We start from the raw sequence: 14,916 nt of genomic DNA, 5'->3' as shown, positions 1-14,916 counted from the left end.
CAGAACACATATCTAACCACTGTAGTATCTCAAAGCAAAGTAAAGACCAGGATTAAAAAAATATTTTTTTATATAATCTAAAAGTCCATTCCTCCAATTCATTAGTTGTATCATAGATGATAGAAGCCTTCAGATTCTACCTATTAGTAAGTCCCTAATTCTAGGTCTTAATCTGGTCAATTCTGGAGCAGGTTAAATGTAAGTATTTTTTTAAAAAAGGTTTCTAAGATACACAGATTGTAAATACCTAAAATTCACTTGGACTTGGGCTAGAGCCTTGCACGGTGTTTTGCAATACAAACATTCCAATATTGTTGTGATTAAATCAGCTGTTTGAAGACATACCACCAACAAAATCAAGGCCTTTAATAAATAATTTTGAAATACATTAAAATAAGGTATAAAAATACTTATGTTCTTTGGAGGAAAATCAACAAAAGCATGATCCAGCATTGGATTCTTTCTATGCCTTATAAATCCACATAGGTAAAAGATGTCAAGAACCAAACACGTATGACCCTCCATGTTACAATATTACAAGGGTCAATTTCTAATTCTAATTCTTGGTAGAACTTCTATGGGCATGACAGTAAATTTCCATTAAGACGTCTGCTGTAGAATCAAAGAACCCAAGGCAAACCAGAACACAGGCTTGCATCCTAAGTCTCACCTTTTAGTTTCATTTCACTAGAGTCATGTTAGCCAGATGAGGATGGAGCCCTCATTCTCACTCATTAAAGCCATCACTGATCCAGTGGAGAGCAAGGCTTATTTTGTTAGAAGGAACAATTGAGTCATGCAGGCATTAGGGAGCACAAATCTAGTTTGAAACGAGATTTCCAAGCTTGGCTTTAAAACTGAAAGGTTTTTTTCCCTGTTCCTAGAATTGTTTCTAGGTTTTAAAGAAGAAATAATACCCTTTCATCCATGTTCCTAAGGCATTTAAGAAATGGCAAGGAAACGTATTTACTTCTCCGATGAATCCTTTTTCCCATGGGGCTGTCTCTGGAGTGTAGCCAAATGAGACATGGTGGGCACCTCCCCATGTCTAGTCATCACTATTCCCCAGGTAGAGAAGATAGAGTACTACCAAGTGCTCCCCAAATGCTACTAGGCATGGCAGGATCCCAGTCTAGCAGGCAACTAGACTGTTGTCCATTTCACTGTTTAGATAGAATTATCCTAAGAATTGCAGCCTGTTGAGTACTTTAATAACTCAATCATTTAAATCTATGGCAATCAAAAATGATCATCTTTGTTATAGTGACTACTCATTTTCAATGCTGTAACTCCAAGGGAGTTCCTTTATATATAAATATATTTCACTTCTTTTCAAACAATTGCTTTCATACCTCTGATGTTCCCTGACACTCAGTTCTTACAAAGTTACGGTTTAGAAGTACAGATACCTAAGGAAATTTGATCTTTTACAAACATACGCCACACCCTCAGCTTTCCTCAGGCTTCCTTTTTAGGGTGGTAGGTGGACCTCCCTCTAAAACCAAGAGACAATCTTAATTAACAAAGTTAATAAACAAAGTTGAAACTCTAGGACTAGTCTTAAACTTTATAGATTAATTTCAATTTAAAAGAGCTTTAGGATATTTAAGACAGTTGATTCACTGAACCCTCTATATTAGTAAATTATACCTAGTATCCTTCCATAGACACAAGTACAAAAGTTAAAAGATAAATAATCTAAAATGACTGCTCATCAGCATAGAAAATCTAACTAATTCTTCTCCTTCCATGTTCTAAAGGTCATAAGATTTTGCCAAATCCAGAGATGACATTTTAAAGGGGAAAAAATTTTTGTCAGGGTTTTAAGCCATTATTATAGCATTCCAAAATATTTCTTCTAAACCATGAAAAAATATGATTAAATATAAAATATTTTATACATATGCTTTATGATTTATGACTAACTTGACGTTACTGTAATTCTCTGATCCAAATAAATTTACTAATAACTATAAAATATCTTGAATAAAAATTGAAGCATAACTGAAACAAAAAGATATTTTCCATAATATTGAAACAAGGGCAGACCAATAATGTCTTTTCATGGTCTGATAAACTTCTATTCTGAGTGCCAGTGAAATAAAGGAGATATGCAAATATTAGGCTTAATGGTGGTGATTCTTTCACAGTGGATATTAACTGTAAGATTCTTTTTTTCCCCATTCTATTCCTACCCTTGCCATTTACAACCATTTTTAACTTAATCTATTTAACAATGCTTTCCACCTATGGATTAATCATCTATGTTTAATGAGAAGTAGTACTGAATGTTTTTCTTTTTCCAAGTAAAGTGCCCCTTCTCTCTCCTATCACTTGTCACTTAGATCATTTTCTGGAGCTCACATTATTACCAACAGGGTGACCATCAATCCTCAGTACCTGACCTTTTCCTTAAGCAGACTAATGGCCATTTAGTTCACTTGGTCCTCACCACAGAAATGAGTCTGGAATATTTCACTGGCTGTGCTAGTCGCCACCTATCTCAATCCTAAGCTTTCTGGCCCTCTCTAGAATAGCAACTGTGAATCCCTTTTACCTTTCCATATCTAGCATGATACTTCCTGAACTGCTTTGTCTTCTACTGCTATGAAATACTTCTCCCTATTGGACATCACCTCTGGAATATTTGCCCAGCCTCTTGTCTGGCTGGTATTCTGCTAAAATCTTATTGTATGTAATTACAGTCTTGCTACTCCAAGTGTGGTCCACGGACCAGCAGCATCAGCGTCATTTATGAGCTTTTGAGAAAAGCACTATTTCAGGGCCCACCCCAGGCCTATTTAATCTAAGTCTGCATTTTAACGTGATCCCTAGACTATTTGAGCATACATTAAAATTTGACGACTACTGGCTTATAGTATAAACTTCTCATAGTCATAGAACTTCCACTGAATTTCACAATGTCTCAGAAAGAAGACAACAATCTACTCAGATAATCAGTACTTATCTCCAAACTGTTAGCTGTTCTTCCCTCAACCAGGAACAATTTAAACTGTTCAGGGCTAATTCTTCTATTTTTCTACGCTTCTTTCTGAGTCACAGACAAGATCCTTACCTAAATACAATTTAAACTAAAAGAAGCACTTGCATTACTACATATCCTTCAGCACACAGCATGAACCTCACTTCCTCAAAAAATGCCTCCCTGACCCCACAGTGAAGACTGTTACCCCATTATATGCTCATTCAGCATCCTGTACATAAGAATATTTAATCATAATTATAATTAAATAACTTTATATAATTAGCTGTTTAAATGTAAAGTCCACAAGAACAAAGGAGCTGCCTATTTTGTTCCCTGCTTTATTCTCAGTGCCCAGCACCATGCACACCAGAGACACTTAACAAATATTTGTGGAATGAATGATCTACAATGCACAAGAGTGATAAGGACCAACAGCAGGGCTTTTATCAAAGCATACACTTACAATGAAGGTAGAAAAAGATGATGCACAGGTGACTGGGAAGGGTGAAAGCAACATCAACAAAGATAACAAATATAGCATCCACCTGAAGGATTACCATGCACCTGCTCCCAACCTGTTCTGTTTTTCCACTAGGAAGAAAGGAATCTAATCATTCTTGCTTTGGATGCTAGACTATCATTCCATGTAGTCTACCTGCCACTGGCTCTGACTACAGTGAGAGTTCTGAGTACCTTCTATTAAGCCTGACATTAAAGACATCTGCAAAAATATATAAAACACACCACTCTTCTCATGGATTTATTATTTTCATATGAACCAGTAATTATTTAAAATTTTTGTCTTAATTTCTAATCCAGTAAAAATTTTAGATATAATCCACATAAACCAAAGCTTCTTGGGATTCTTGATCATTTTTAAGAGTGTAAAGAGGTCCCAAAACAAAAACTTTGAGAAATGATGGTCTACAGAAAGCTGTGCATGAGCCTCAAACTAGAACCACTGTTACGTTCTATAACCACGTTCTTCTTTTTTTTTTCTTTTTTTTGGGGGGGGAAGGAAGTAATTAGGTGTACTTAACTATTTATTTTTAGAGGAGGTACTGGGGATTGAACCCAGGACCTCGTGCATGCTAGACGTGCACTCTACCACTGAGCTATACCCTTCCCCACCAACAACCACATTCTTGTGCAAAGTCCAGAAAAGGGGAGCAGCCTGAGAAGACCTAAGCTGTTCCATATTTTTCTTTTCTATTCTGGGCCTCCTGCAGACTGCAAACAAAATCATTCTAGAGTCAAACACACATACGCACACATATACACACACACACTCATGCATATATATGTACACAGCCACTGGAATGTCAAATCTAACAGGGTGAAATATGTCCAGTTTAAAAAGAAAAAGAAATCTAGAATGGAAATCACTAAGAAAAGCTTTTAAGAATCGTGTTGTGCAGTATTCTTATGAAGCACTTTATGACTACTGAGATATCAAGGACAGGTACTGTAACCTAACACAACTGAAGAGTTTGAAGTTTTAGAATTTCTGCTTCAAAAACTCAACAGTGTGGACTCTATGGGTTTTGGGATGATGAGGACATTAGGAGAAAGAAAACAACCCATAGGCCCTAAAAATTGTGTTAATGTTGTATAAACGTTAGAAATTCATTTCATAAACAAATTAAGTACTATGCTTCCTATCTTCAATAGTAATAATCATCTACCTAATCACACTTTACATTTATATCACACTTGCAACTTTCCCAAATGCTTTCGTATTAATTATCTCATTTTATCCTTACAACTGTGACATAGGCAGAGCAGTTATTAACATTTTACAGAAAAGAAACACGAGGAACAGGGAACTAGCAGGCTGCAAGGCACTGTTGAAAGAGCACAGAAATGGGAGTTATACCACAGAGAATAGGGCAAATTCTACTTGGAATGCTGTGTTACTGTTAAAAAATGGTCAAGTAAATTTCTAGTAAAGAAATGGACAAAAGATTAAGTTGAGGAGAAAAACCAGGAAACTTTTCTGTAAAACAGAATCCTATTTTTGTTAAGAAGTATATACATTTGTTTATACAGATCAAAGAAGAAACCATAGTTATAACTTATCTAATAGTGCTCATTCCAGAGCAGAAGGTTTATGTTATACTTACACATTGTCGTACTGCTTTAATTTTTTATAAAAAGCATGTGTTACTTTTATTTTAACTCTTCATTTCGAAATAATTTCAGACTTATATAAAAGTTGCATAAGTAACACAAATGATTCCCTTATATCTTTCCACCAAGATTCCACAAACGATAAAACATTTTATCAAGTTTCTGTTATCATTCTCTCCCTATGTATGTATACATACCGGTTTTTTTCCTGAACCATCTGAAAATAATCTGCAGACATAATGCTCCCTTACTCCCAAATTTCTTGAAAACAAGAATATTCTCTTATTTAACCACAGCTGAATTATCAAAATCAGGACATTAACACTGACACAGTACTATTATCTGATCCATAGACCTTACTCAAATTTCAGTAATTATCTCACTAATGTCCTTTACAGCAACAGATAGATCCATTGATCAAATGATCCTGGTCCAGGATCATATTTTGCGTTTTTGTCATGTGTATATTGGATCATTTATTTAGTAGAAAAGGTATTCTCATTTTGGGAAGGAAAAAAGATTAATGGCCTTGCACAAGACACTCGTGATACCTGTTGCTTCCCCTGAAAAATGAAGATAATGACACCTGTTCTACATGCAGTAGAGTCTGAGAGGACCACAAGAGTTACCATACATAAACACCATTCACATGGGATGGAGTAGCACAAAAACTGAAACAAAAAGAGGACAGACTTTGGGTTAGACAGATTGAGGTCTCTATCAAGTAGCAAAACCTGTAAACTCAGTTTCCTCACCTGTGAAACTGAAGCTAATATCCTTACTGGAACTACATAACAGAATGAAGACAAAATTACGATAAAAATAGTCATAACAGCATAGTAGTAACAGCAAACAACTTTTTGAGTCTGTCAGGCACTGCGTTAAGTATTTTACCTGACATTTCAATTTTCCTTACAATCGTCATATACAGTAGGTAATATTATTTACTCTCCTCATTTTACAGATGAGAAAACTGAGTGTTAAAGTAGGTAAGTGACTTGTTCAAGATCACATAACCAGTGTCAAGGACATTAATTGAACCCAAGTTCAAATGACATTAAAGCCCATATACTTATCCATTACGTTGGACTTTTTCATCTCTTATTAGATGCTCAATAAGTATTATTTCCCTTCTTTATATCCCTTTGTACATATATATTCAAGTGATATAATTCTTTAATTCTCCAAGAGAACCAAGTTTTTAAAAAATGAGCAGATATACTTTATGAAAGAATAAACACTCAGTACCTTAATTCATAAACTATGAATTGGAAATTTTAATTTGTAAACACTATGAAGCTCTGCAGAAAAAGATGTTAAAGTCAAATGTTCTTTACAGAAATAGCTATGGCACAAAAGATGGGACAATTCAGGACTGCTTTTCAACAATATTCATACTCCTAGAATGGTCATTGTAATAGAGAAACCCGTAATTTAAAAATAAAAAGACAACTCATTTTTTTAAAAAGCAAGAAATACAATGAATCATGAAGTACAGCTTGTCAAGCCTAGAAAAGACAAGAAAATAATCCTTATTACATGTGAGAAAGAAGACTCCAGCCTTAACATTTCTCTCATCCGAGATGGGAGTTTTTGTTTGATCATGAACACGGCATCCATTTTCTCTAGAGCTCAGTGTCCTCACTACAAGATAGGCAAAGTACTGAGTTTAGTACTGAGCAGCTTATTTGGTTTTTAAAAGTGTTTTAAAGATGAGCAAAGTACTAATACAATTTAAAAATAGAGCGAGATTATTTCCAGCCACCACCCCTGTGCTGGGTAGGAAACAGATTCCAAACTGCCTTAATGAATCAGTCATCTCTACGGATACACCTAAAGTGGACTAGGTGCACTATTTCAACCCACTAAATGCTAAACCTCTAAAACAGATACAGCAACAGAGGAGATGAGAGATAAATTACTCCTGACATCACAACTCCATGACTTAACATGAGCCAATCATCCTTAAGGGCAGCAGGGGCAAAAATACAAAGGAATCAGGGCCAGTGCTATGAAGGGGCTTTAAAGTCTGGGGATGACAGACATCGTAGAAGGTTGATGAGCTGAGGCCAATTTTATGTCAGTTAAATTAAATAACAAAGTAAAGAAATAAAGCCTCAAAGAATATAATCAAACAGCTGATTACATTTTTTAAAATTTCCATTACCAGGATGCATATGCCTGAAGGTGAGACACTTTGAGGCAATAGTCACTCCTCAGGTATTTGAAGAAATCCATGATGAAAAAAAGAAGTCCAGCAAAGGATATCTGTTTCCACTGTTGATATGGACCATTCTACTTATACAGCTTGTTGAGCAGACAGCTTATTTTTCTTCTGGACCTATTTCTTGAAAATGATCCAAGTAAAATAATTACACCCAAATCTAGGAAGCCTGGAGAATAAAGTAATCCATATATTCAAAGAATACACTAAATTTCATCAAGAAAAGTAACCTAATTACAGTATTTCACTTTGAGGTCTTAGAACTAAGTTTATAAAATTTTCATCTGACCCTCCAGACTCTATAAGATATATGCTATATATCTTATTTTGGCCCTTTAAGTATCAGCTGGATGATAGCTTAGAAAATGACAAAACAAAACACACATATACATACATAAAAACCCCAAAGGGTTAATATCAATGGGGAGATCTGGCCCAAAAAAATACTCTGGAAAGAAAAGTGCTTATAGAACATGAGTTGGATCCATAATATATAGGTATACAACCAACAAGAAAGTGAAAATAATAAAGTTATTAAGTCCACCATTAAAATCAAGCTCCAAATCTAGTGAGGTTCAAAAAAAGTTGTGAAGAAAAAGGAGAGTATCACTGATAAAAGAGGAAGCTTTTAAGCAAATAATCTGAAACAGACCATGTTCCCTTCGTTCCTGGCCTCAACTCATAGCAGCACTTTAAAGGGATCTGCAAAACATCTAATGAAACTAAACTGCCAAGAATGCTCAGACAAGAAGAATCATAAATGAAAGCTGAAGGAAAATACTTTTTAAAAAAAGTAGTACACTACTTGCAAAAACTAAGTACCAAATTCCAGTGTGGCAGATTTGTTTAAATGTATTTCATGGAAATTACAAATATAAGGGTTTAGCTAAACACCTTGTTAGATAGGTTAGTGAAAACATTTCAATTTCTCCATTGTACTTACCCCCTTCCCCAAAAGCCCTCTAAAACAATACTGAATTATCACGTCAGGTCCAGCGTTGTTGAAGCTAAGGCCTACTAAGATTAGCAAAATGCTTTTAGGCTGTGAGGTTGCAACACTGGTATCTGGAGTTTCAGTTGCAGAACACATGTACAATCAAAGTAGCCAAGGGTCATGCCAGCCTCCAGTGGCTTTAATAAGCATAGCCCAAAGGAGTCTAAAACTAGGCTTAGGAACCATCATTAAGGCATCAGGAAAAGCAGTGAAGTGAAATCTCTGGACAAGGGTCTGAAAAAGGAAATTAGGAAGCTGAGAAGTACGCAAACTTTGACCATTTAAAAAGTCAAAGGCCAGAAAACTCTTCTCTGAAATAAAGATGGGAAAACATACCAGATATACCAGGGAAATTCTGAGTCCTCAGTCCTAGTTCTAAGGCATTAAGCTGTAAAAATGTAAGAGTCAGGCACAATACTACAGTTTAAGTTTCAGGCAACATGCTACAAGCAGAACCCAGCACACCATGACAGTAAGTATTTATAAATCCACAAGTGAAGGGGTACTTCCTTCAACCTCCAGTAACAAAGATATGAAATATTTTCCTTAAGCTTAAAACAAGTGCCTTACTTAACATTCTTATTATACTTACTTCGGTAAGCAACAATTTTAACTGCAGAAACTTTTTTCTGCCTCTGTCTCCTACTCACCACACCTTGTCTCCTCATCTTTCTATTATAAAGTAATTCTTGGCAGTGGAGGGCAGTGGGGAGCATGGCAAGGTAAAAGGTCGATAAACCGCATGGAATCCCCTTAAGGCTTCAAAAGACTATAAAAGAACTCCAACCCAACCTCACCAGGAGAATCACTGCATGCAGTAATTAGATACTACTGTTGGGAGTGTCTGGTGTATGTGTGAAGGCAGACACAGGGAGAGAATCACTGCCCTAAAATCCAAAGACCTCTGAAATGTTACAGTTGAGTCATTATTCATTTTACTTTCTCTTATTAATAACTTTTTTCATAATTTCCAAAGTACTTTCACATCCATTTCATTTGAGTTAGAAAATACGTATTCCCTCACTTTGTGGCAACTGTCTACTTCATCATAAAATAGCACAGGGCAAGATAAACCTGTCAATGCATCAGGTGAACCACTAAAGCAGCAAGCTAAAATTTAATTCAACAAAAATATTTTTACTTAAGCAGAACTCAAAGTTCTCTGAAACCTTAAAACCACTGCATAAATTTAAGAGAAAATGTATTATGGCCTCCTAGACTGTAAACTCCTTGAAGACAAGAAGCCATCTTACCCTATATTCTCCATAATTCCCTGAACAATGCAGGTTCTTAAATGAGTAGAATGGATTACATTGATCTATTTATTAATTCACTCACTCAACATTTATTGGGCACTGAATTGCTAGTCTGTGTCAAGCTCTGTGCTGGCTTAGATTTTTTGAAAATGACATTGAATTTTAGCTATTAATAATATAAAAGAAAATTATCACCATTCCTATTTCCTTTCTTTTATTTTTTATTATTAACTTGACTGGAATAACATATTTCTATATGTTTCATTTTTCAAATGATGGATATATATATAAATGTAGATAATTTTAATATAACGTTGAAATCCATTTTCCATCTACCTTGCCCCTGAAACAGCCTTCTATCACATCAATTATACCAACAATAATGATATCATTTGATGATCACCTCCGTCACAGTTGCTGGATTGGAGCCTGTGATTAAAAGCATCTCAAAAAGAAAAAAAAAAAAAAAGGCATCTCAGCAACAGGATTTCTTCCGCAATACCAAGCAGCAACTGACCCCTTGTTTTGACTGTTCAGCTTGTTTATAGTTGTACCAAATCTTATGGTCTTTCCCGACTGCTTAAAGAATAAACCAAACATGGTAAACTGAGATAACGACGTGGTAAATAATATTTGTATAGTACTCTAGAATTTAGAGTTTCACAAACTAAATTAGCTCCTTTTAGTCCTCAAAAGTCATATGACAGATGAGAGAACTGGGGCTCAAAGCTGTGGATACCCTGCCTGTCAGAGATGGGAAAGCTGGGATTCTGAGTTGGAACTTGGGTCTCCTGACACTCACAGTCGCGTGCTCTCTTCACCACAGCTGCTTCTTGCTATGCCCAAGCTCAGAAAGTTGTGCAGATTGAGAACATGAAAAAATTAAGTCCATGAAAGGTTATGCTGTGAAACAGTAGACAGTAGTTATCAAAATCATCAACAGCGCCTCAGGAAAAAAACAAAGCTCTCTATTTAACGAGACTAAAATTGGCCAGATGTTGAGAAACAAAATGGGCAATACAAGATGTGAAAAACAATTTAGTATAGACTTAAATTTAAAGATCAACAGAAATTTGATACTCACAAATCCTCAGATACCATAACTCATAATTAGCCCACTCATTCTGTTTTAGAAATAACTGGAAATTTTCTAAGTCTCTTTTTAAAAACAAAAGTGGAAAAAAACCAAAACTATGATCTTATTCTTCAGACCAATATTCCATAATATGAACTAAGAAACAGATAAAGAAATTGAAACACTCATTTGATATATGGTGTTCCAAGAGGAAAGATAGGTAGAAATACATGTAGGTCTTTTATTAATATTTAAGGCAAAGAATGTCAAATAGAGCAGAGTAAACAGATTTGAGAGCTAAAGCACTTCTGGTTTTAAAAATTTTACAGGTGAAACTCTGAAAAACTTGTAATCGGTATTTACTATTAACATTTAGGGTAAGAAAATGCAAATTCCAAAAGTTCATCAGTAAAATAATGGATCTTCATTAGACAATACACTTCTTCACATTGCTTCACACTGATTGAGTGGTTACTATGGGTTAGGTACTAAACTGGGGATATTTGTTCAAATACAAGAGAAACTGAAATACAACAGGAAACATGTCAACAATATGAGGTTCTCAATCTTCTAATTATAAATGGAGGTACATTATCATATGTTACTATAAATAGTAGCCATTCAAATGTCTTGATTTCCTTGGTTTACCAACTCTGTTTAACATGTTTTTTCTACTCTGTGTCACTATTAACATTAAATTGTTCAAATCCTTTGCAATAGCCAGGGGAAAAACCGTTCCTTTACTCAAGAATTATAGTGTATGTAACTTGAAGAGACCTTTCCTCCACCCATTAAATTTGTAGGAAAAATGGTTTTTGCTTTTACAGTTTTAGTTTAAATGGTCAGGTTTGATAGATTCAGCATGGATTTTGGCCTATTTTACTCACTACTGTTAGCCGGAACAGGGCCTGGCACATAGTGTCAGTATCTGCTGAATGAATCGAAATATTCCTATGATCTACGGCTCATTACATAAGGATATATCCAAGAACTTTTCACTTTCACTGACTTATTAACACTTTGAATAAAGAAAACACCCAATGTTTACATCAGTCAGCTGCTTGTGAAAAACAATCATTCCATATGTGTAAACAGTGGCATGTTTCAGGTGCACAGTTATGCTAAGACAACTTGGGTGTCATCAGCTACCTCACATATTTCTCTAAGTCCCATAGCTAGATGAGATAAACTGTAAACCACCACTAAGATTCAATTAAGCCTATATCCACGTCCTGAGAATTCTCCGTTGTAAACTAAATTACTTCTTCACTGAAATCATTTCTTCATCAAGGCAAGTACCATTTAGAAATAACATTCTGAGTACCAAAAAAAAAAACAGCTGTACACAATTCTGCTTAGGGAAGCTGGGATTCTCACTAAATTGCCCCGTGAACCTGTTGTCCCTCTACCCCTCAGAGAACTGAATTCAATTTCTATTTAAAGGGACACTGCTTCGCTTTTAGGGGTTTTTTAAAAACGACGAGTTTGGAGAAAATCCCTTTTAAAGGGTTCAAAGAAAACTATCTGCTTGGAATCGTCAAAACAGTGTTCCTGAGAAAGTGTTCATCACTTCTGAATCTGGAGCGGGGCCACAGGGCATAATTTGGGGGTATCGGCTTCGGCCCCTGTTGCCAAGTTTGCGATCCCATAAGAGAAGTAAAAGGCGAAAGAGGAGCAATGTGGCCACTTGCCCAGTTTGCCAGGGGCCCGCGGGGCCACTGTCCGCTCCCAACTTTGTCAGCCTTCCCCTCACCAGTGCATATAGTCCACGCGCCTGCTGGCTCAGGCCGGCGACTCCCGGGCCAGAGCAGGGCTGCGGTGCCAACCGAGGCCCGCCGGGCCCTGGGAGCCCCGCGGCGCGGGCGGGGAGGGGGTCGCCGCCCCTCCCCCCGGCGGGGCCCGGGCGCTCCCAACGGCGGCACGGCAGCTACCTCAGCCCGTGCCCGCCGCGCCCTGCCAGCCGGGCCGGCGGCCCTCGCCACGCCCCAAGCCCCCGAGGCGGACCCCAGAGGGCTGGCCCGGGCACCCCGGGCAGCGCTCCTCCGGGGAGCCCCCGGCGCGGGCGTGCGGCCTAGTCGGGGTTACATAACGGGGCCCGGCCCCTCCGGAGCCAGCCCCGGGCCGCGGGGCCCGCGCCGGCGCAGGCGGGGGCGCCGCCGCTTACCTGCCGTAGATGCCCTCGGTGATCCGGTTCCGCTTTAGGGGGCGGCGGAGCTTACTGCAGTCGGCGTTCCGCCGCTTCATCCTCCCGCTGGGGGGCCGGGTGCCCGCGCCGCCGCCGCCGCCTCCGTCTCTCACCTCAGCCGCCGCCGCCGCCGCCGCCGCCGCCGCCGCTGGTCCTCCCCGCGTAGGGCCTGGACTCTACCCCTGGGGCCGGTCACACAGACATGAAGCCAGCACCCGGGGGAAGGGGGGTGGGACAGGGAGGGGGGACTCAGAGCTTCCTCCGCCTTCGGAAACAAAGAAATGACAATTCCGGGGCCCGCCCGCCCCAGCACCAGCCAGCCGCCTGCCCCACCTTCTCAGCCCCGACGGACGGCCTTCGCGGCCAATCGAATGAGCCGCTACGCCGCTGCCGGCCAATCCCAGGGCCCGCTGATGCAAAACGGACTTTAGAGCCCGCCCCTTTGAAGGACAGAAGAGTGCGCCAATCATTACGGCTTGTGGGCCCGCGTCTGGGCCTATCAGAAAAGATTAAAATAGAGGCTTATAAATAGGCCCTATAAATATAACATCCTATATTATGCCTTGTTGCGAAGGTAAATTTCATTATTATTGAATTGCGTTTCATTGTGTTATATCCACATTAGACCTTACTGTGCTATTTTCATTGTAGGCAATCACTAGCACCCTATGAAATCGGGAGGCCTGGGTTTGCGGCATGTGCTGTTTCTGCGCTGACCTGTGCTCCAGTCAGTCGCACCATTATGTAAGGGGCTCGCAGCATCCTCCCCAACCGGGAGGCGCCGTGGACAGCGCCGGGGGCCTTTTCTGCAGATCCTGGAGCTCTCGGTCAAGCCGGCCACGTTAGCGAGCGACGGGGGTACGAATGACAAAGCAAACCTCGCGCGCACACACACACACACACACACACACAGACACACACACGCACACGCACACACACTGCCAGTTTCCCGCGACGTGGTGACAGCACGGCGGCCAATCAGATGAGGTGCGGGGCAGGGCCGCTGTAGCCCCGCCCCCGGGTTCGTCACTGGGGGCAGGGCCGTGGGTACGCGCGACGTCGCGCAAGGCTGCCGCGGGTGTGTGGGGAGATGTGGCCAGGGCTCCACGTCCGCAGGGCGGGCTGGGCAGCGGGCTCCGCGGCCACCGCGCCCGCTGGGCCCGACGAGCGTCGCCGTCGGGAGCGTATCAGCTACCGAGTAGGGGGCTGGGGATGCGAGGATGCCAGGCACTGACCCTTCTCACCTAACATTCCTAGAGCGTCAATTTTGCGCCTAGAGCGTCCTTGGTGCTCTGCATCTGTTTGTTCATTTACTCCTCGTTAGTCCCCTGGAACGTAGGTATGCCAAAATTACAATTAGAAAAGATAGCAAAGATTTTCTTTTAAGGGAAAGACAAAGAAGAACACATGTTAAAAAGAAGAATGCATGTCTTAAAGAAAACGGGAAATGTAGAAAAGTAGCTGGAGGGGAAAAACACCCATGGATCTCATCACCTTAACACAACTACTGGTTAGCATTCTGTATTTTCTTCCCTTTCCAGTTTCCCCCGTGGGTGATGTTATTATTACTATTACAATTATTATTATTAAGCAGAATAGTGATCACATTAGATATTCAATTTTGTATCCTGTTCTTTATCTAAGATAAGCATTTTTGCATGTTATAATTCACCCTTCCTAAATATTTCTGATGGTTGCAAAATCTATCAAGTGGCTGTAGCAACTTAACCAGCAGTAGGACCCTTAGATGGTCTTAACAGCACATTTAAAAAACTTATAGGAAGCAGATGCCATTTTGTGTCCTGGGATGTGTGGACCTCTCTCTGCCCTGTGATCACCCCCTTAAATAAAAACCCACCCCAAGAAGGAGCTTGTAATAATTTATACCAAATGCATCATCCTCAACTGCTCCTCTGTTACTTTATATTGCCAAATCTTCAGAGATCACCCAGTGCCTGCAAGAGAAAAGCCATTCTCTTTATTTTGGCATCCAAAGCTGGTCACAGTGGGAACCCACCCCTCATTTCCAGGCCTCCTCAGGCAAGCAAGCCATTTCTACTCACTGT

General features: G+C 39.6%; 1 protein-coding gene across 1 annotated transcript in view; it reads right to left on the bottom strand.

Moving 5' to 3' along the window:
• MACO1 (macoilin 1) overlaps positions 1–13,052 on the bottom strand; it is a 52,200-nt gene extending 39,148 nt beyond the window's left edge. Inside the window, exon 1 of the mRNA XM_032495516.1 lies at positions 12,830–13,052. Within this exon, the coding sequence (XP_032351407.1) occupies positions 12,830–12,909 (80 nt within the window). The 5' untranslated portion in view covers positions 12,910–13,052. The remainder of the gene's footprint in view (positions 1–12,829) is intronic.
• Positions 13,053–14,916: the final 1,864 nt, after the last annotated feature.

Source organism: Camelus ferus, chromosome 13 (assembly GCF_009834535.1).
Source record: "Camelus ferus isolate YT-003-E chromosome 13, BCGSAC_Cfer_1.0, whole genome shotgun sequence".
In the NCBI taxonomy this organism is placed as follows: domain Eukaryota; kingdom Metazoa; phylum Chordata; class Mammalia; order Artiodactyla; family Camelidae; genus Camelus; species Camelus ferus.
Note: the sequence above shows the minus strand (reverse complement) of the source record. Positions and strands in the feature narration are given on the sequence as shown.